Raw genomic sequence first — 16,531 nt, forward strand, 5'->3', positions numbered from 1 at the left:
CTGGTTAGCTGGTTAAATAGCAGAGCTAGGATTAGAAATCAGGTTCCCTGCCTCCCAAGATTGTTAAAATGAGTCTTCAGAAGCAAACCCCTAGTGACTTCTTAGAGCAAATCATCAGATGGCCAGTAGTGGTAAAATTAAATTCTGGAGTGGATTAGGAGGGGTGAGCCGGCTTGCCTGAATGGCTACATGAATGAACGTAGCCCTTGGGCAGACAGAAGAGTAAGTATGGAATGCATTTATCTGAGGAAACAATGTGTTGTATGTAAGTACACGGAAGACAAGAATGTGAAGACACCAAGAGATATATTTTTTATAGTTAGATATATTTCCTAATAATTTTTTCTATTTTTTTATTCTTTCATGATGTAATTTGTTCTGTCTTCGTAAGAGTTGGTGATTTTTCACTGACGTGTAAGATAAATGTATAAAATTGTGGATTTAATTGTAAAGAGTTTTCACATTTAAGTTTCAGCCATTTTCTTTTACCTCTGTGTCAGCGTATGGAATGCTAAAATAATAAGAAAAAGATATAAAAAATAAAAGTACAGTTAAAAGCACCTCTTTTAAAAGCCAGAGATTGTTTGCTTGGGTAAAAAAGCAAGATCCAATTATATGTTCTCTACAAGAAATCCATCTTAAATACAATAGGTAAAAGGAAGCTAAATGCAGTGTGATGCCCTGGCCTGGATTCTGGTGCATAATGAGAACATTAGTGGAAAAAGTAGTGAAATCCAAATAAAGTCTGGGGTTGAGTTAATACTAATGCACCAATGTCAGTTTCTTAGTTTTGACAAATAAACCACGGTAATGTGAGATGATAATATTAGAGGAAATTGGGCATGAAGTAGGCCAGACTGTGTATTACCTTTGCAACTTTTTTCGTAAATCTAAAACTCTTCCAGAACAAAAGTTTAATAAAAAAAAAAAAAAAAGTAAAAGAATGGAAGAAGATCTACTATGCTAGCTAGCACTACGAAAATGATGCATAGTTATCAAAATGATACGTTGTTATCAAGCAAAGAGTTCATAATAATAGAAAACGGGAAGGAAAACTGTCTCTTAAACACTGTTCTACCACCTCCTATAGGATCACTACAGTGATCGGTCCCTGAACTGGACTAGATGATTTTATCAGAGTCCTTGCATGGAAACAGATGGCATACAAACAAATGGCTATTTACAGACATGGTCCAATTCCTCAGCCTGACACCAATGGTCTTTCGGGATCCGCTCCGTGCCCACCTTTACAGACCTATCTTCACTCCAGGACCCCACACCCTTCTGTCCCACCGCCATTGCCAACTGCTGCACCCATGCCGACACTCGCTTCCAGCCTCCACGTTTGAACTCGCCGTGCCCTCCGCCAGGTGCGACCTTCCAAGTTTGTTTACTAGGGACGCTCTTCCTTCCGGGTGGACGATGTTTCTCACCCTTTCTTTGACTTTATCATTCTCTCCCCTGGGCTTCCACATCACTGTGCTGTGGATAGTCTCGCAACTCTCACCACACCAGTTTACAATTTAGGAATAACAATGGCTACCACTGACTCAGTCAAAACAAGGCTGCGTCGAATTGCTGAGCGCGGGTCCACACTGCTGGGCTTGACCCCTCACGGCCACCGTCCCCACCCGTTCTTCCGGCTTGCCTTAAAACGCCCACCGCGTGAGTGCGTAGGCGGGAGGGCGGGCTCAAGTCAAGCTGGCGGTGTCCATTGGCTGTGCAAGGCCGAGGGAGGCGGGGTGAGGCCTCAGCGTGACGTAAAGACGCTGAGGACAGGACGTCGAAACCAAAGGAAGGCAAGAGACAGCTGGGTGGCCGGGCGGCGTCTTGGCCGTGTTGCTATCGCCTTGGGACGTTGCTAACGTGTCCTGGAAACGAACGGTCCTGGTTGGTACAGGGAGCGGCGGGCGGGAATGGCATCTCCTTTCTGTCTTGCGCCTCGCGAGCCCCGAGGCCTTCTCGGCTGTCGTACCAACGGGCTCCGCGCGCGAGCGTCGGCAGGGTGTGGCGGGGCCGGGGCAGCCACTGCGCCTGCGCACCAGGCCTGGGGGTGTGTGGGTCTCGCGGCCGGACCCTAACGCGCGTGCGCTGTCGTCTTCAGCTCCCCGTTTCCTTCCCTCGGAATTCTCCGGGTCCGGAGCGTCCCCCACGTCCCCATTGACCGAACAGTTCCACGGGGCTCGAGGTGTTGCCCCGGGCGACGGACGGCCGTAGCTCCGTCTCCTTCCCCGGGGCGAGGTGCGCAGGCGCGGCATGGCCTGGGCGGTGGCCCCGGGACCGGTCGTGGGGATCCTCCTCCTCCATCTCGCGTCCACCTTTCGCTTCCCTGGGCTTGTGGGACGGCCAGGTGCTTCCTGGATCCCAGGCCTCGGGTCCAGTTCCTGTCCCCGCTTTTGAGACCCTTCCCAGAGCCTCTCTACAGCCCCTCTCCTGCCCTTATCTTTAATCTCTGTTTTTTTCCCGGGGCTCCCCTGTCTGTGTCCCCACTCATGACTCCTTGCCTCCTCCCACCTTCTGTGTCCTCTTTAAGGCTTCTCTAGGGCTTTCCTCAGCTCCACACTCCTTTCAACTTCTTGTAAGGCTTTTGGGTTCTCCCGGCGGGATTCCTCCTTGAGCCCACCCCTACTTGTCAGTTATCCCTTCCAGGAGTTTAGGCCCTCAGTCCTTGCCCCCAAGACAACCCTTCACTTTTCTTCCGGTCATCTCCACCCCATTCTTAATTTCCTAAAGATGTTTTGGGCCTGCTTAGGCATCCGTAAAGCTTTATCTCCAAACTTCCAACCAAGTGGATCACCTCTTCTTTCTCCTAGGCTTCTAGGATCCTCCCATATATGTCTTTTCTCTGCCTTTTGGGGACCTTTTGATATCAGACTCAAAGCGCTAAGAACCCATTTCTTCTCATTAGGGTTCCCCTTGGGCATGCTCAACTTCCCCTTGCTTGTAGGGGTAACCTCCAGAGATCCCCTTTTCCTCTCAGAAATTTTTCTCCATTCTCCAGTGTTCTGGGCCCAGCCCCTCCCTCCCTCCTCTCAATGCTCCCTGAAGGGCTTCCCTCCTTACAGAGTTCTCAGAAATCTTTCTATTCCTTTCAGCCTTGAGGGTTCGCTCAGACTTTGCTAGTTAAAGCATCCTCCTCTGCTTCCTTCCACAGCCCCATACTCCGGAGTTCTTAGACCCTGTTATCCATGAGTGAGATTCCCCCACCCCACCCTCTGGATCTTCCCCAGGCCTTTCTTAGGGTTTCCCTCACACCCTCCCTTTCCACATGTGGATTTCAGACCCTTCTCCTTCTCTTTGGAAAGTCTCTTCAGGCTTCCCTGTGTTCAAATCCTTCCTTTTGCACCTGGAGCACTACAAAGAGGCCAAGGGCTTTCCCTGATACTACAACCTTTTTAGTCCACACAGTAATTGTCTTCAGATTCTTTACCCCAGTGGCTCCTTCTGTCTCAAATTTCCTTTTCTGCCTGGCTTCTCATGAGTCCATCTAATTATCTCCCCCACTTCATGACATGTTTTGTTTTTTTTTTTTTTTTTTTTTGAGACAGAGTCTCACTCTGTTGCCCAGGCTAGAGTGAGTGCCGTGGCATCAGCCTAGCTCACAGCAACCTCAAACTCCTGAGCTCAAGCGATCCTCCTGTCTCAGCCTCCCGAGTAGCTGGGACTACAGGCATGCACCACCATGCCCGGCTAATATTTTTTTATATATATTTTTAGCTGTCCATATAATTTCTTTCTATTTTTAGTAGAGATGGGGTCTCGCTCTTGCTCAGGCTGGTCTCGAACTCCTGAGCTCAAATGATCCGCCCACCTCGGCCTCCCAGAGTGCTAGGATTACAGGCGTGAGCCACCGCGCCCGGCCTATGACATGTTTTTAGCTTCTTCTTGAGCCTCCCTAACTCATTCTTTTTCTCATAGACAGTGAAAAAGCAGTCTGGCTCCCGAGGTCCACCCCTTAAACCCCAAGGTCCAGATGGCGGCCAACGTGGGTGATCAGCGTACCACAGATTGGTTAGTGGGGCCAGAGGGACAGAGGCCAGGCAGGGAGGGAAAGAGGAAGCAAGACCTAGTGTTGTCCTCTGGGGTGGGACCTCACACTGCCTTAGGGGGAAGCGATGCAACAGTGCCTATGGGGGGGCTGGCCAGCACCAAGGGAAGCATTTGGTTGTAATGCGGGGAAGGGCAAGTCTTCACTTCTCTGAGCTTTCATTTTTCACAGTGTAGTACTTGTTTTGCAGAATTGTGATAATTCGTTCAGGCAACTGTAACTAAAAGGCAGCCCCCCAACACTGAGTATGGAATCATTCATCTTTCTGCCAATTCCTTATTTTTTCCAAAACAGTGTGATAACCTGCTGACTAGGGTGGTGTCAGACAGAATTCTTTGATTCATAAAAGACTTAGTCCTAGTAGGTGCAAGGTCTTTTGTTAAGTTCTGTGGGTGCTGGTAATTGTTTTGTATATTTGATTTTAACAACTGTTGTGTGCCAGGCATTGGGATAAATACCTTAAGTAGGTGATCTCATTTATCCCTCACAGAAGCCTCTGAAGCAGAAATGGTTACGAGCATAGCATAGATTAGAAAACTTAGGCCCAGAAGGGTAGTGAAAGTTAGATATGGGATTTAAGACCTGGTAATTTCCTCTAGCCATCTTGCCCACCTGTGTCCAGCGGGGAGAACAGATTTGACTTTGTATCCCCTCTTTGCAGGTCTTCTCAGTACAGCATGGTGGCCGGGGCAGGCAGAGAGAATGGCATGGAGACCCCAATGCACGAGAACCCGGAGTGGGAGAAGGCTCGCCAGGCCCTGGCCAGCATCAGCAAAGCAGGAGCTGCCGGTAGCTCCACCAAGGCCAGCAGTAATGGGCCTGTGGCCAGCGCACAAGTGAGAAGGCCATACACAGCCCGGGTACCCTGAGCCGGGGGTTGCCGTGGGAAAGGCACAACTTGGCGTCCTCTCATATCACTAGGATGGGGTGCACTGTGGGGGAACATAAAGAGATGTTTTAGGAGGTCTAAATCTGATGAGGGAAATATCCTGTTTCCTTGAGGAACCCACGGCAGGATGTGATCCTGAAGAGGGAGACCATGCCCCAGTCCCTAATGTGCCTGGGTCTGATGGTAGAGACATGGACCCAGTTTCATGCCTTGGCAATTAACTCCCAGTAAAAACGCCTGCCTTTCTGGGATCTGTGGGGCTTGTGGACTCCTGCTGCCAATGCTGATGGCACGTGGGCTTCTGTTTCCACAGTATGTGTCACAGGCAGAAGCCTCGGCTTTGCAGCAGCAGCAGTACTACCAGTGGTACCAGCAGTACAACTACGCCTACCCCTACAGCTACTACTATCCCATGGTGAGTGCTCGGCCGGCAGGGCGAGGGCAGAGTGGTGGAGAAGGCAGCCAGAGTGGGCCCAGGGGTAATTGATGGGTTGGAGATGGCAGTGACAACTGCTCAAAAATCCTGTGGCCCACTAGAGCCTGTATATCTGGTTCTGGCCCCTTCTCTCCTCATGCTTATTCCACCATTGCCACAGAGACCACCTTGGTGTTTGCACATGCCAAGTCCACTCTTGCTTTGCTCTGCTGCAGCTCTTTCCTTCCCTGTGTCCCCACTGCGTGGAGGTCTCTGCTCAGATAACGTCTTCAAAGAGCTGCTCCCTGGCAGATTGCTATTTAAAGTAACATTCTTGCCCCTTAGCATGTTCCTCTGTTCCTTTGTTTGCCTTTTTTTCTTTCATAGTACTTATTGCTGGACATGCTACATGTTCATGTCTACAACTGTGCCTGTAATTTGAGCACAGACTTTATCAAAGCAAGAGGTTTTGGCTTTTATTTCTTGTTTTGTTATAGTGCTTAGAAGAGTTGGCATTCAGTAAGTATTTGTTGAAGAGAGAGATTCTTCTGAGAACTAGTGTTAAGTAGGGTGTGGGATTGACAGAAATTTTTCTTTTTTTTTTTTTTTAATACATGAGAGAATTTGGTGCATTTATACAGTGGAGAGACAAAGAGAGGTGAGGGATCAGTGGGTAGTTGTGCTGGTGTGGTTCCTGAGCAGGCCGGAGAAGGGGAGAGGGCAGGCATGGCACTGACCCGTCCCTTCCTGCGCCTTTGCAGAGCATGTACCAGAGCTACGGCTCCCCCTCCCAGTATGGGATGGCCGGCTCCTACGGCTCGGCCACGCCCCAGCAGCAGTCGGCACCCCAGCACCAGGGGACTCTGAATCAGGTAACACCCCAGCCCAGCCCTTGTGTTATGCTTGAATAGGGGAATGGAGTTTTTTGAGTGGGCTGTTAATGCTGAAATACCTGTGCTATTTAAGCTGCTTTTTCTATTCTGAACAACTCCACGTCTGAAAATGAGGAGGGTACAGCATAGTTTTTGAACCTAGGGTGGGTTTAGAGCTTGTCTGTTTTCTCCCAGCATGTGCACCCACATGCGCGCGCACACACAGGCTGGCTTTGCATTTAAAGTGCGGCTTGGAGGAATGGTGGAATTAGTGCACAGGAGGTGGATAGACCTGGGTTTGAATCCCAGCTTGCCCACCCCCAGTGTAATTACTCGTAAGCCACGTGATCTCTGCATATCTCTCAAGTCTTTAAAGCGGGAAGGGTGGTAACCCCATCATAGGGTTCCTGTGAGTGTTTGTAATCACGTGTGTGTCTTGACATGCTCAGACAGTAACCTGCTCTCAGGTAGTGTTAACTCCAGTGTTGGAGTGCTGCCAGCTGCCACCTAACAGCTGGGGCCCTGGGAAAGTTGCTTAGTCCCTCTGAGCCTGAGTCTTCTCAGTTGGGAAAAGGATCCTTGATAAAAGGACATACCTCAGAGGGTTAGGATTGAGAGTATGACATGTGGGAAGGTCATGGCAGAGCTGAGTGCTGTTGTCATAGTAACGTGATTATTCGCGCTGTGAGTGCCACGAGCGCCAGCGCCAGAACTGTGTCTCCCATGCTCAGTGCCTGCTTCCTTTTGCAGCCCCCAGTCCCCGGCCTGGATGAGAGCATGTCCTACCAGGCTCCCCCTCAGCAGCTGCCAGCAGCCCAGCCTCCTCAGCCCTCCAACCCCCCACATGGGGCTCATGCTCTGAGCAGTGGCCCTCAGCCCGGGACAGCCCCAGCCACACAGCACAGCCAGACGGGGCCCGCCTCTGGCCAGGCCTACGGGCCGCACACCTACACTGAGCCTGCCAAGCCCAAGAAGGGCCAGCAGCTGTGGAACCGCATGAAGCGTAAGTTGGCAAAGCTGTGTGGAGATCTGAGGGGTTGAGGTCCTGACTGAGCTCCTAGGTGTGAGGCACAGGGTGTGGTGGCCCTTGTGTCTGGGTGTTGTGATGGTCCCAAAGCTTGGGGTAGGGCCGCTCTGGAACTGGCATGTTCGTGCCAGAGTCATTTTTTAGAATTTGGCCTCTCCCTGCTCCCTACTGCCCTTGAAGCTCTCATTCTGTGTTCCTTGGGAACCCCCAGGTGTGCCCAGGGAAGAGCCTAACCCCAGCTTTTTGCTGCCCTCACAGCTGCCCCTGGGACTGGAGGTCTCAAGTTCAACATCCAGAAGCGGCCCTTTGCTGTCACCAACCAGAGCTTTGGTTCCAACGCAGAGGGCCAGCACAGTGGCTTCGGCCCACAGCCCAACCCTGAGAAAGCCCAGAACCACAGGTGACGCTGCCCCTTCACACCATCCCAGTCCCCACGTTCTGCACCTAGTGTCTGATCCAGTCCCACTGGCAAGCTTCCCACCCTGAGCCTTGGTGTGCTCCTCTGAAAAGGAGAGAAGGACCCTTCCTTGGGAGTTGCTGTGAGCACTAAGTGAGACAGAAAGAAAAACACTTGGCTTATGTCTGGCACGTGTGTCAGCTGAAAGCATGGTAGTGGTGATGGTCTTTGCTTGGGTTTGGAGTCCTCCCCAACTGAGTTCCCCTGCATCTACCCTCTCCATAGTGGGCCTTCTGCCAGGGGAAACCTGTCCGGGAAGCCCGACGATTGGCCCCAGGACATGAAGGAGTACGTGGAGCGTTGCTTCACTGCCTGTGAGTCGGAGGAGGACAAGGACCGGACGGAGAAGCTGCTCAAGGAGGTGCTGCAGGCCCGGCTGCAGGATGGCTCGGCCTATACCATCGACTGGAGCCGGGAGCCTCTGCCAGGGTTAGTCTGGGACGTGGTGGAGGGTAGTGCTGTGCAGCAGGGGCTGGGCACTGAGCTTGGAGACCTAGGGTGCCAGGTACCAGGAGCTCCAAAGAGAAATGAGCCAGAAAGTTGGATCCTGGGGGAATGAAATCCGGGTTTAGGGGAGGCCAGTAGGGTGGGGTGGGGACCTCGGATGCTGGGGAGGTGTGCATTGCTTGTGGTTAAGAGCGCTCTGGACACAGAAAACCCTGGGTTTGCATCCCATTTCTGCACTATATTAGCTAAGTCACCTTGGGTAAGTGCCTTTCTTTTCTGAGGTGATGTCTCCCTGGGGCGGGTTGGTAAGTGAGGCGGAAGGAATGGGGTCTGCGATCCTGCTGGTGTCCAGCTGGGTTGGTGATGCCCTATCCTGCTGTATCTTCAGGCTAACCCGGGAGCCTGTGGCTGAGAGCCCCAAGAAGAAGCGGTGGGAGGCCCCTAGCAGTCTTCACCCTCCTAGGGGGGCAGGCTCAGCGACGAGGGGCGGGGGTGCCCAGTCCCAGCGGGGGACGCCAGGGGCTGGGGGTGCTGGCCGAGCCCGGGGCAGCAGCTTCACCAAGTTTGGCAACCGCAATGTCTTCATGAAGGACAACAGCTCTTCCTCCAGCACAGATTCCCGTTCCCGCTCCTCCTCCAGGTCCCCGACCCGCCACTTTCGCAGAAGGTGCCAAGACTCTGGGCTGGAGGGTGGGCTGGGTGGGTGCGGGGTGTTTCAGGCCTGACCCTCCCGTTTCTTTGTGCAGTGACTCCCACTCGGACTCTGACAGTTCCTACTCAGGGAATGAGTGTCACCCTGTGGGCCGCAGGAACCCACCCGCCAAGGGCCGGGGTGGTCGAGGGGCCCACATGGATCGGGGCCGAGGCAGGGCGCAGCGTGGGAAGAGGTGAGACTGTGGGTGAGGGCTGGAGACACAGGCTGGGGTGGAGGTGCTGGGGGCCCTTGGGAGGAGGAGGAGGACTGGATCGGCAGACAGCAGGCTGCTGAGATTCCCCCTTTACTGCCCCTTGTCCCTTCCTAGGCATGATCTAGCTCCTACCAAGCGCAGCCGTAAGAAGATGGCAGCCCTGGAGTGTGAGGACCCCGAGCGTGATCTTAAGAAGCAAAAGCGGGCAGCCCGCTTCCAGCATGGACACTCCCGCCGCCTGCGCCTCGAGCCCCTGGTGCTGCAGATGGGTAGCCTGGAGAGCAGCGGGGCCGACCCTGACTGGCAGGAGCTGCAGATTGTGGGCACATGCCCTGACATCACCAAGCATTACCTGCGTCTCACCTGTGCCCCCGACCCATCCACTGTGCGCCCTGTGGCAGTAAGTGCCCAGGTGGGGCAGGTCTGCTTAGGCGGTGCTGGCGTGAGGCCTGTGCAGCTAACCCAGGGAGGGTGGCAGAGGCCATGGAGTGAGTACAGTGAGGCAGGGGCCTGACTCCGGGAAGACCCCACCCTGACCTTCACATTGCCTGGCCAGAGACATCTGGGCTTCTGGGCGTTCTGAGAGGTGAATGAGGTGGACTGGCTTTTGCCTGGAGCCCTGCGGTCGGGGGCGTGCAGCCTTGTCAGAATCACTTGGCCTCTGAACCTCCGTTCCCTGCTTAGGAGACAGGATAAAGCTGCCCTCTCGGCCCAGGGTCTGTGGAGCAGGAGGATGATTGTGCCTCAGCATCTCGGCTAAGTTCCAAAGTAGCAGTGTGGTCACTGTTCCACTCTGGGACGCATATACAGCTGTGTGCTTAACACGGGACAAGTATGGGAGTATTTACTCTCAACTTGTGTTTTAGGTGTTTTTTTAACTTGGTAGTGAGTCACTAGCATGGGTTGGTTGAAACTGATTTAAAAATTACCAAATTAGTGGAAATGTGGGTTTTAGCATGTTCTTGCTTTCCCTTGCCTGAGTTGTGCCCTCAGCCTTACTTCGATTTCCTTCCCAGGTTTTAAAGAAGTCGCTGTGTATGGTGAAGTCCCACTGGAAGGAGAAACAAGACTACGCATTTGCATGTGAGCAGATGAAGTCGATCCGGCAGGATCTGACGGTGAGGCGCACACCAGGAGGACCTTGGTCTGGGCCGGTCCTGCCCCAGCTCCCTGTGACTCCTGTTCTCTCCCCGCTGCCCAGGTGCAAGGTGTCCGCACCGAGTTCACAGTGGAGGTGTACGAGACCCATGCCCGAATCGCCTTGGAGAAGGTAAGTGGCCCACTGCGGGCCTCCCTGTCTTCCTCCCCTGTGGCTGCTCTTCCCTTTGTGGCCTTACTCTGCCCTCCGCTGTCTGTGCCTTGCCTTCCAGGGAGACCATGAAGAGTTTAACCAGTGCCAGACGCAGCTTAAGTCACTATATGCTGAGAATTTGCCCGGCAATGTGGGCGAGTTTACTGCCTACCGGATTCTCTATTTCATCTTCACTAAGAACTCAGGAGGTGAGGCACAGTCCCTGGGGTGGGGCTGCAGCGCCCAGGGTAGAGCCTTGCTGACCTGACCGCCTTTGTCTTGGGCCCTAGACATCACCACAGAGCTGGCATACCTCACTCGGGAACTGAAGGCAGACCCTTGCGTGGCCCATGCCTTGGCTCTAAGGGCGGCCTGGGCTCTGGGCAACTATCACCGCTTCTTCCGGCTCTATTGTCACGCACCCTGCATGTCTGGCTACCTCGTGGACAAGTTTGCAGACCGGGAGCGCAAGGCTGCCCTCAAGGCCATGATCAAAACGTATGTGGTGCTGAGCTCCCTCTCTGCCCTCTGCTCTTCTGGCCCTTCTGCCTCGCATCGCCTCCCCAGCACACTCATGGCCACAGGCCTCCTCCCAGCTCCCCGTTGTCGGGGCCCCCTCCTCCATGTCCTGGCCTTCTCTCCCACCTCTTCTTTCTCCACTCAGCTCTCCTCTCTGCGGCCCGCCTTGATTTCCTTCTCACAGCCACCCTCTGTGTTCTGGGTCCCTCCTCTGTGTCCTCCTCCTCCTCCTCTTCCTCCTCCTACCATTCTTATCTCACTGCTCCTGGGTTCCATCTTCACCCACTCCTGTGCTTCTCTTCCTCCTGTTCACACCTACCTAGATCCCAGTTCATCTCCTGGCTCTGAGCTCTGGGCTCCCTCCCTCCGAGGTCTCTGTCTACCTTTTACAGCTTCTCACTGTGCTCCCACTCTGTAGAGACAAACTAGACAGCTTTTGGTCTAACTGGACAGGGCCCATATTCCCACTCCTTTGAGAGTGCCAGAAACATTTAGGAAAACAACATTGATGGGGCAGCCATGCTGCGTGCGGGTGGTGCTGAAAGGCTGTTGGACAGCTGGGCCCTGGCTTACTGAGCGTGTCCTCTGTTCACCAGACATTGCGTGTGGCTCACTGTGCGTCCTTGGAGAGATGCTTGACTCATGCCTAGACCCCATGATTCTCAGTCCAGGGATTGAGGGGATTGCAGGGGACATCAGACAATGTCAGGAGATGTTTTTGGTTGTCACAGCAAGGGGATGCTACTAGAATATAGTGGGTAGAGGCCAGAGTTGCTGCTAAGCATACTGCAGGGCCCAGGGTAGCCCCACAGGGTCATATGGCCCCAAATGTCAGCCTTGCCGAGGTTGCAAAACCCCAGTCGAAGAGGTGGGTTGGTAGGCCGAGGGGCCTTGAATGCCAGGCCAGCTGTCCTTCTCATGACAGTGGTAGTCACAGGATGGTTTGGAGCTGGGGATGGGCCACCAAGCCTGAAGGTTAGGAAACTCGTTCTGGGATCTAGTTTGGGTAAAGCCAACTTTAGGGAGAGGCTGAGCTGGGGTAGATCCCATGGAAACAGAAGAGGACACAGTGCACAGCACTCGATTACTAGCTCAGGAAGTGATGAGGAAGGAGGAGGCAGTGAGGCCACCCAGCCCTCTGTGGCTTGATAGGCCCCGCAGCGGGCAGCTGTCAAGCTTCAGTGCTGTACATGGCGTGTGGTTGGATGAACCAGTCTTGACTAGTGACACAGCCCTGAGTGTCCCTTGTGGGTGAGCCCTGTTTTGTCACTGGCCTCAATCTCAGTGCCTTTTCGCCTAGGAGGCTGGTGCCACCACTCCTTAGCAAGCGTCCTTCCTCAGGCCCCAGAGCTGTGTCCTTGCAGGAGGGCCTCAGGCCAGCTCAGGCTGGGAGACAAAGCAGGCTCTCCGATCCCAGGGCCGCCCTGACTTTGGGGTTAGAACCAGCTTCTAGTACTTAGTGCCACTCACTCAGTGCCTTTTTTGAGTGTGGCTAAATGGCCTGGCAACACAGCCTTAATAAAAGGGTCCCACGTGTTAATGGAAGGCTCTGGGGACAGCTGATTACTGGCACATGTCAAGTGCTCCAATAGTATCTCTTAATGCCAACCAAAAATTGCTGCTTTGAGTATATAGCAATGAGTGCTGGTTGGTATACCTGTGCTCAGGTTCCCAAAAGCATCCTGACTGGGGGTGGGGGGAAACAGCAAGGGCTGGGGTCCCCAGGGTGGCACTGGCAGCCCCACTGTCCTGTCCCGTCCCATGTGCTGCTTCCTCCGTCTGGTCCCTGCCCCTCAGCCAGCGGAGGAGCCCGCTGGGCCCTTCCCCTCCCAGCCCCTGCCCTTCCTGACCCCCTGCACAGGTAAGTGAGGGCGAGGGGGGGCACAGCTGGGGACTGGGGCTACCAGCCCCACCCCGGGCCCCCCCAAGCCCCTGAGGTGGGGAGGTTGGGAGGGGGCTGGGAAGCCAGCAGGCACCGTGCTGAGGAAACCCTGTGGGTACCCGAATGGGGGGCCTCGCTCCCTGCTCGTGGGGCCCTCCCCTGCCCGCCTGCCCGCCTCATCGCTTTCTCCTCTTGTCTCCGTAGCTTCCGCCCTGCGCTGCCAGTCTCCTACCTGCAGGCCGAGCTGGCCTTCGAGGGCGAGGCCGCCTGCCGGGCCTTCCTAGAGCCCCTAGGCCTGGCCTACACGGGCCCGGACAACTCCAGCATCGACTGCCGCCTCAGCCTGGCGCAGCTATCAGCCTTCTGAGCACCCAGCGAGGATGGGGGCGGGGGGCAAGGGCTGCAGCCCTCCAGCGCCGCCTTTGCGGATTTTGTTTTTGAGCCATGGACTTGGGTTGTAAATTAATTTGTGGGGATCAGGCTCCAGGAAGAGCCACTGTCCCTGCCCCCGTTTTCCCACCGGGGAGTCTGTACAGAGATTTTTTCTACATTTTTATTTTTTGCCTCAGAGGGTTGGGATTGGGGGAGGAGGGAGTGGGACAGCAGAGGGTTGGGGGCATGGTCTGTAGGCTTGTCTGTCCACCTTTCACCTCCACTAATGCTGTCTCAGTGTTTTTTCTCTCTCTCTTTCGAGCTTGTACTCCGGTACCCGACCCGGCGCCCTGGCCCATCCCATGCCAGGGGGGCCAGTGGAAAGAAGACAGGCCGTCCAGCCCAGGCCCGCCTGCGGCGGGGGCACCCAGCCACCCAGCCCACCGCCTGCTGTCTCGTCTGCCTCATCATAGACTCTTGTTGCCCAGCCCTCTGGGGCCTCAGTGTTTGGGGTGAGGGGAGCTGCTTAGAGACTATGCCCCGCCCTCGGCCCCCCACCCCAGAAATGCCAATGCCAGCACCACCACCACCAGATCCACCACCACATCGCACTGAGGACTCCGGAGGCCATCGCGGGACCTCGCCGGCCGGGCCGCCTCGTCTGAAGTTGTATTAAGTTGTCTCCGTGTCCCCTCCTCCCTCTACCCCCAATGTTTCTTCTGGTTTTTTTTTCCCCTTTCCCTCCCTCCTCTTCCTGCTTCCCATCCCCCCCTTGGTTCAGCACAGGTAAAATGGTTACCCCTCCCTCCTCGCCTTCATGGATCACCAGCTCACGTCATGTTTCCTTCTCTTTTCTTTTTGTGTGTGTTTATTTAAGTTATTTTTCTTCTTCCTCCCCCTTTTCTTTTTGGTCCTCCCTCCCTCTTCTGCCATGTAACTGGAGGATGTGCTGTGAGTTTGCAAACAGCTGGACTGTCGGGCTGCTTTTTTTCCAGATGTTCCTCCTCTGCCTCCCCTTCCCCTCCTCTCCTCTCCCCTTTCCTTCCTTCATTCTTTCCTTGGAGCACTGAGCACCATTTGGAAGCTTGAGAGAAACCAAAATTAAAGAGAGAGAGAGAGAGAGAGAAAGCACTTGCTCCTGACTTGTCCTTCCTGCTTGGACTGTCTTTCCTCCTTGGGGTGTTTGGATCCAGTCTGGCTCTTCCAGGTCTGGGAATGTCACTGCAGGGGAATCTCAGCCATCGGCCGGTACGTGACCCTGTCTTCCCCATAGGGCACAGCCAGGCTTTCCCCAGGGGCTGGCTCCCCACTTCCTGACTCAGGCTTAATGCAGGCTTGGGTAGGTAGATTTGGGAACCATGGGGCACCTTGGCCAGTATGCCACCCCTGGGGACTGTAGCACACTCAGCCCCTGGGCCTGCAGCCTCTGGCTCAGCACTTGTGCCATGCCTTCCAGTGTGGGGAAGGGTCGGGCACAAAGCACATGGCGGCCCAGGCTTACCAGGTCCCTGAACCTCAGCTGGGAGCTGCTTGAAGCTCTGGGACCAAGAGGGCCTGTCTCAGAGCCCCAAAGGCAGCTGCCGCCTCCCCAGGGCCCGAGAGCTGCCACAGGGCCAGTGTCAGGTGCAGGGTCTGTGTGGGCACCAGCAACAGCACAGGGTGGAGCGACTTGGACCAGGTGTTGCTGGGCCTTGGCAATTTCTGCCTGTAGCCCAAGCTAGGTCACCATGAGGGCCACAAAATGGGAGGGGTTTGCATGAGTACATAGCCTTAGCCAGAATGGCCCTTTCTTCATCCTTGGGTCAGGCCCCAGGACCCCACTCTGCTGCTCTCTGCCCAGCAGACGGCCCTGGGGCCACCAGGGCCTGTGCTTCCCTGGCCAGCAGCTCGGCGGTCCTGGCAGCCACTGTTGGCTTCAGTGCCTTCTCTCTCTGTCCTGTGAGGTGCCTGCCCTCTTGGGTCTAGTGTTCCTAAATCAGCGCCCTTTCCTTAGCTGCTTCGCTATCAAGGGTTCGAGACCGGCTTTCTGCTCCCTCCTGGATAGGCAGCCCTGGCCAGCCGCCTCTGGGCCCTGCCCAGGTCGTCTCTATGCCCCCATTCCATGCTTCTCACCATTGTATGTGTCCTCTGCCCCACGCCCGTCCCCACTGCCCAGCGCATCCAGGATGGCAGGCACGCCGAGCCTGGCTGCCAAGCCTGAGCCGAAGACGAGTTCGGTGGGCGCGGTGCGGTCCCGGGCCAAGAGGCCGCGGAAGCGGTGCTGTGGTTGGGCCAGCACCAGCGAGTCCTAGTAGGAGCGTTGACAGGCTCCCCGCGCATCCCCAGGAAGCGGTCGGCTTAGCCCATCGGGAAGTCAGCGGGTCCCGGCGTATTTGCTGGACGACGGCCACAGCCTTGGCCTGCGTCCTGCGGTGCGATGGCGCCGGAGCCCCAGGGTGGGTTGGCGGCAGTGGGCGCCGTAGTGGCTGTGGCCTTCCAGGAAGCAGCAGCAGGCCGGCGGGTACGCGGGCTCTACAGCTAAGGGCAGCTCTGGCTCTCTGGCCGCTGCCAAGGGTGCGGGAACAACTGGCGCGCTCGCCACACAGACCAGGTTGCCCGCGCCGAGGGCAGCCCTGCCAGGACAGCGTCTTAACCCGACTGTGGTGTCAGCGGGTTCCGCCGCCAGCCCCCGCCCCTGAGGTCCACGCCCCAGGCACTCGCTTGGGAGGACTCTGGCCCTGCCGTCTCCCGTGGATAGCCTGACGTTTCCGCCTGCGACCTCCCGGCAGCGCCCTTCTTCAGCGCCGGGTGAGGCCGTCTTGGTCTTGGTCCGGATGAATTTTAGGGAGCTCGACCCCGCCCCCAGCTCAAGTGATTTACATGTGCCCCGCCCTTTGGGGGGGGTCTTTAAGAACCTAACCCCGCCCCCAGCCCAAGCGATTTACTGGTGCGGCCCCGCCCCTCCGGGACAAGGACGTCCTCTCTGGGACCTCAGAGCTGCGGTCCCTCAGTCCCCGGCCGGGAGCAGTAGCAGCCTCTGTTAGGCACGGGGCCGCACAGCAAGAGGTGAGCAGCGGGCAAGTATGCGGAGCTTCATAGCATTTACAACCGTTCCCCATCGCTCGCATCACCCCCGCCGTCCGTAGAAAAATTGTCTTTGGTGAAACCGGTCCCTGGTGCCAAAACGGTTGGGGACCGCTACAGAGAACTTGGCTTCGCCCCGGGTCCAAATGATTTGCATGTGCGGCCTCGCCCCTTTGGGATCTTAGAGAACCAGGACATTTATGGGCTCAGATCGAACTTTGTAGCCCAGACTTGGGAAGATGCCAACGCCCTGCGGCCGACGCACCTTAGGAACAAAGGCCCTCACCCACGGGGATCAGCCCCTGCAGGCTTTGAAAGGGTTCCCAGCCACTGCCCTCTGT

At 55.6% G+C, this 16,531-nt stretch overlaps 3 protein-coding genes across 4 annotated transcripts in view; 2 read left to right on the top strand and 1 right to left on the bottom strand.

Moving 5' to 3' along the window:
- LOC138374230 (NACHT, LRR and PYD domains-containing protein 7-like) overlaps positions 1-16,531 on the top strand; it is a 672,516-nt gene that overhangs the window by 232,464 nt on the left and 423,521 nt on the right.
- LENG8 (leukocyte receptor cluster member 8) lies at positions 1,782-14,248 on the top strand. 2 transcript variants are annotated; one of them, XM_069458004.1, is made up of 16 exons: positions 1,782-1,894; positions 3,919-4,011; positions 4,710-4,884; positions 5,251-5,352; positions 6,114-6,224; positions 6,975-7,227; positions 7,510-7,651; positions 7,934-8,137; positions 8,544-8,822; positions 8,902-9,042; positions 9,178-9,463; positions 10,080-10,181; positions 10,265-10,333; positions 10,434-10,563; positions 10,645-10,852; positions 12,960-14,248. In XM_069458004.1, exons 2-16 carry the CDS (start codon positions 3,974-3,976, stop codon positions 13,120-13,122), a joined length of 2,403 nt encoding a protein of 800 aa, XP_069314105.1. In that variant the 5' UTR covers positions 1,782-1,894; positions 3,919-3,973; the 3' UTR covers positions 13,123-14,248. The 2 variants fall into 2 exon arrangements, with proteins under 2 accessions (XP_069314105.1, XP_069314104.1); XM_069458003.1 differs by having other exon boundaries at positions 1,789-1,890; positions 12,960-14,243.
- On the bottom strand, positions 14,346-16,347 carry LENG9 (leukocyte receptor cluster member 9). Its single transcript, XM_069458097.1, is given in 12 exon segments — positions 14,346-14,380; positions 14,383-14,502; positions 14,505-14,648; positions 14,651-14,778; positions 14,780-14,890; positions 14,892-15,049; positions 15,051-15,115; positions 15,147-15,407; positions 15,410-15,493; positions 15,496-15,567; positions 15,570-15,739; positions 16,274-16,347. Coding segments are annotated over 12 exon segments (1,422 nt in total).

Source organism: Eulemur rufifrons, chromosome 24 (assembly GCF_041146395.1).
Source record: "Eulemur rufifrons isolate Redbay chromosome 24, OSU_ERuf_1, whole genome shotgun sequence".
NCBI lineage: Eukaryota > Metazoa > Chordata > Mammalia > Primates > Lemuridae > Eulemur > Eulemur rufifrons.

What these genes read in the sequence shown, in the direction of transcription:
- LENG8 (XM_069458004.1), top strand. Translation starts at nt 3,974, where the DNA reads ATGGCGGCCAACGTGGGTGATCAGCGTACCACAGATTG. An exon ending in GCTGTGGAACCGCATGAAGC is followed by an intron (nt 7,228 to 7,509) that starts GTAAGTTGGCAA and finishes CTGCCCTCACAG; the next exon opens with CTGCCCCTGGGACTGGAGGT. An exon ending in ACCCGCCACTTTCGCAGAAG is followed by an intron (nt 8,823 to 8,901) that starts GTGCCAAGACTC and finishes TTCTTTGTGCAG; the next exon opens with TGACTCCCACTCGGACTCTG.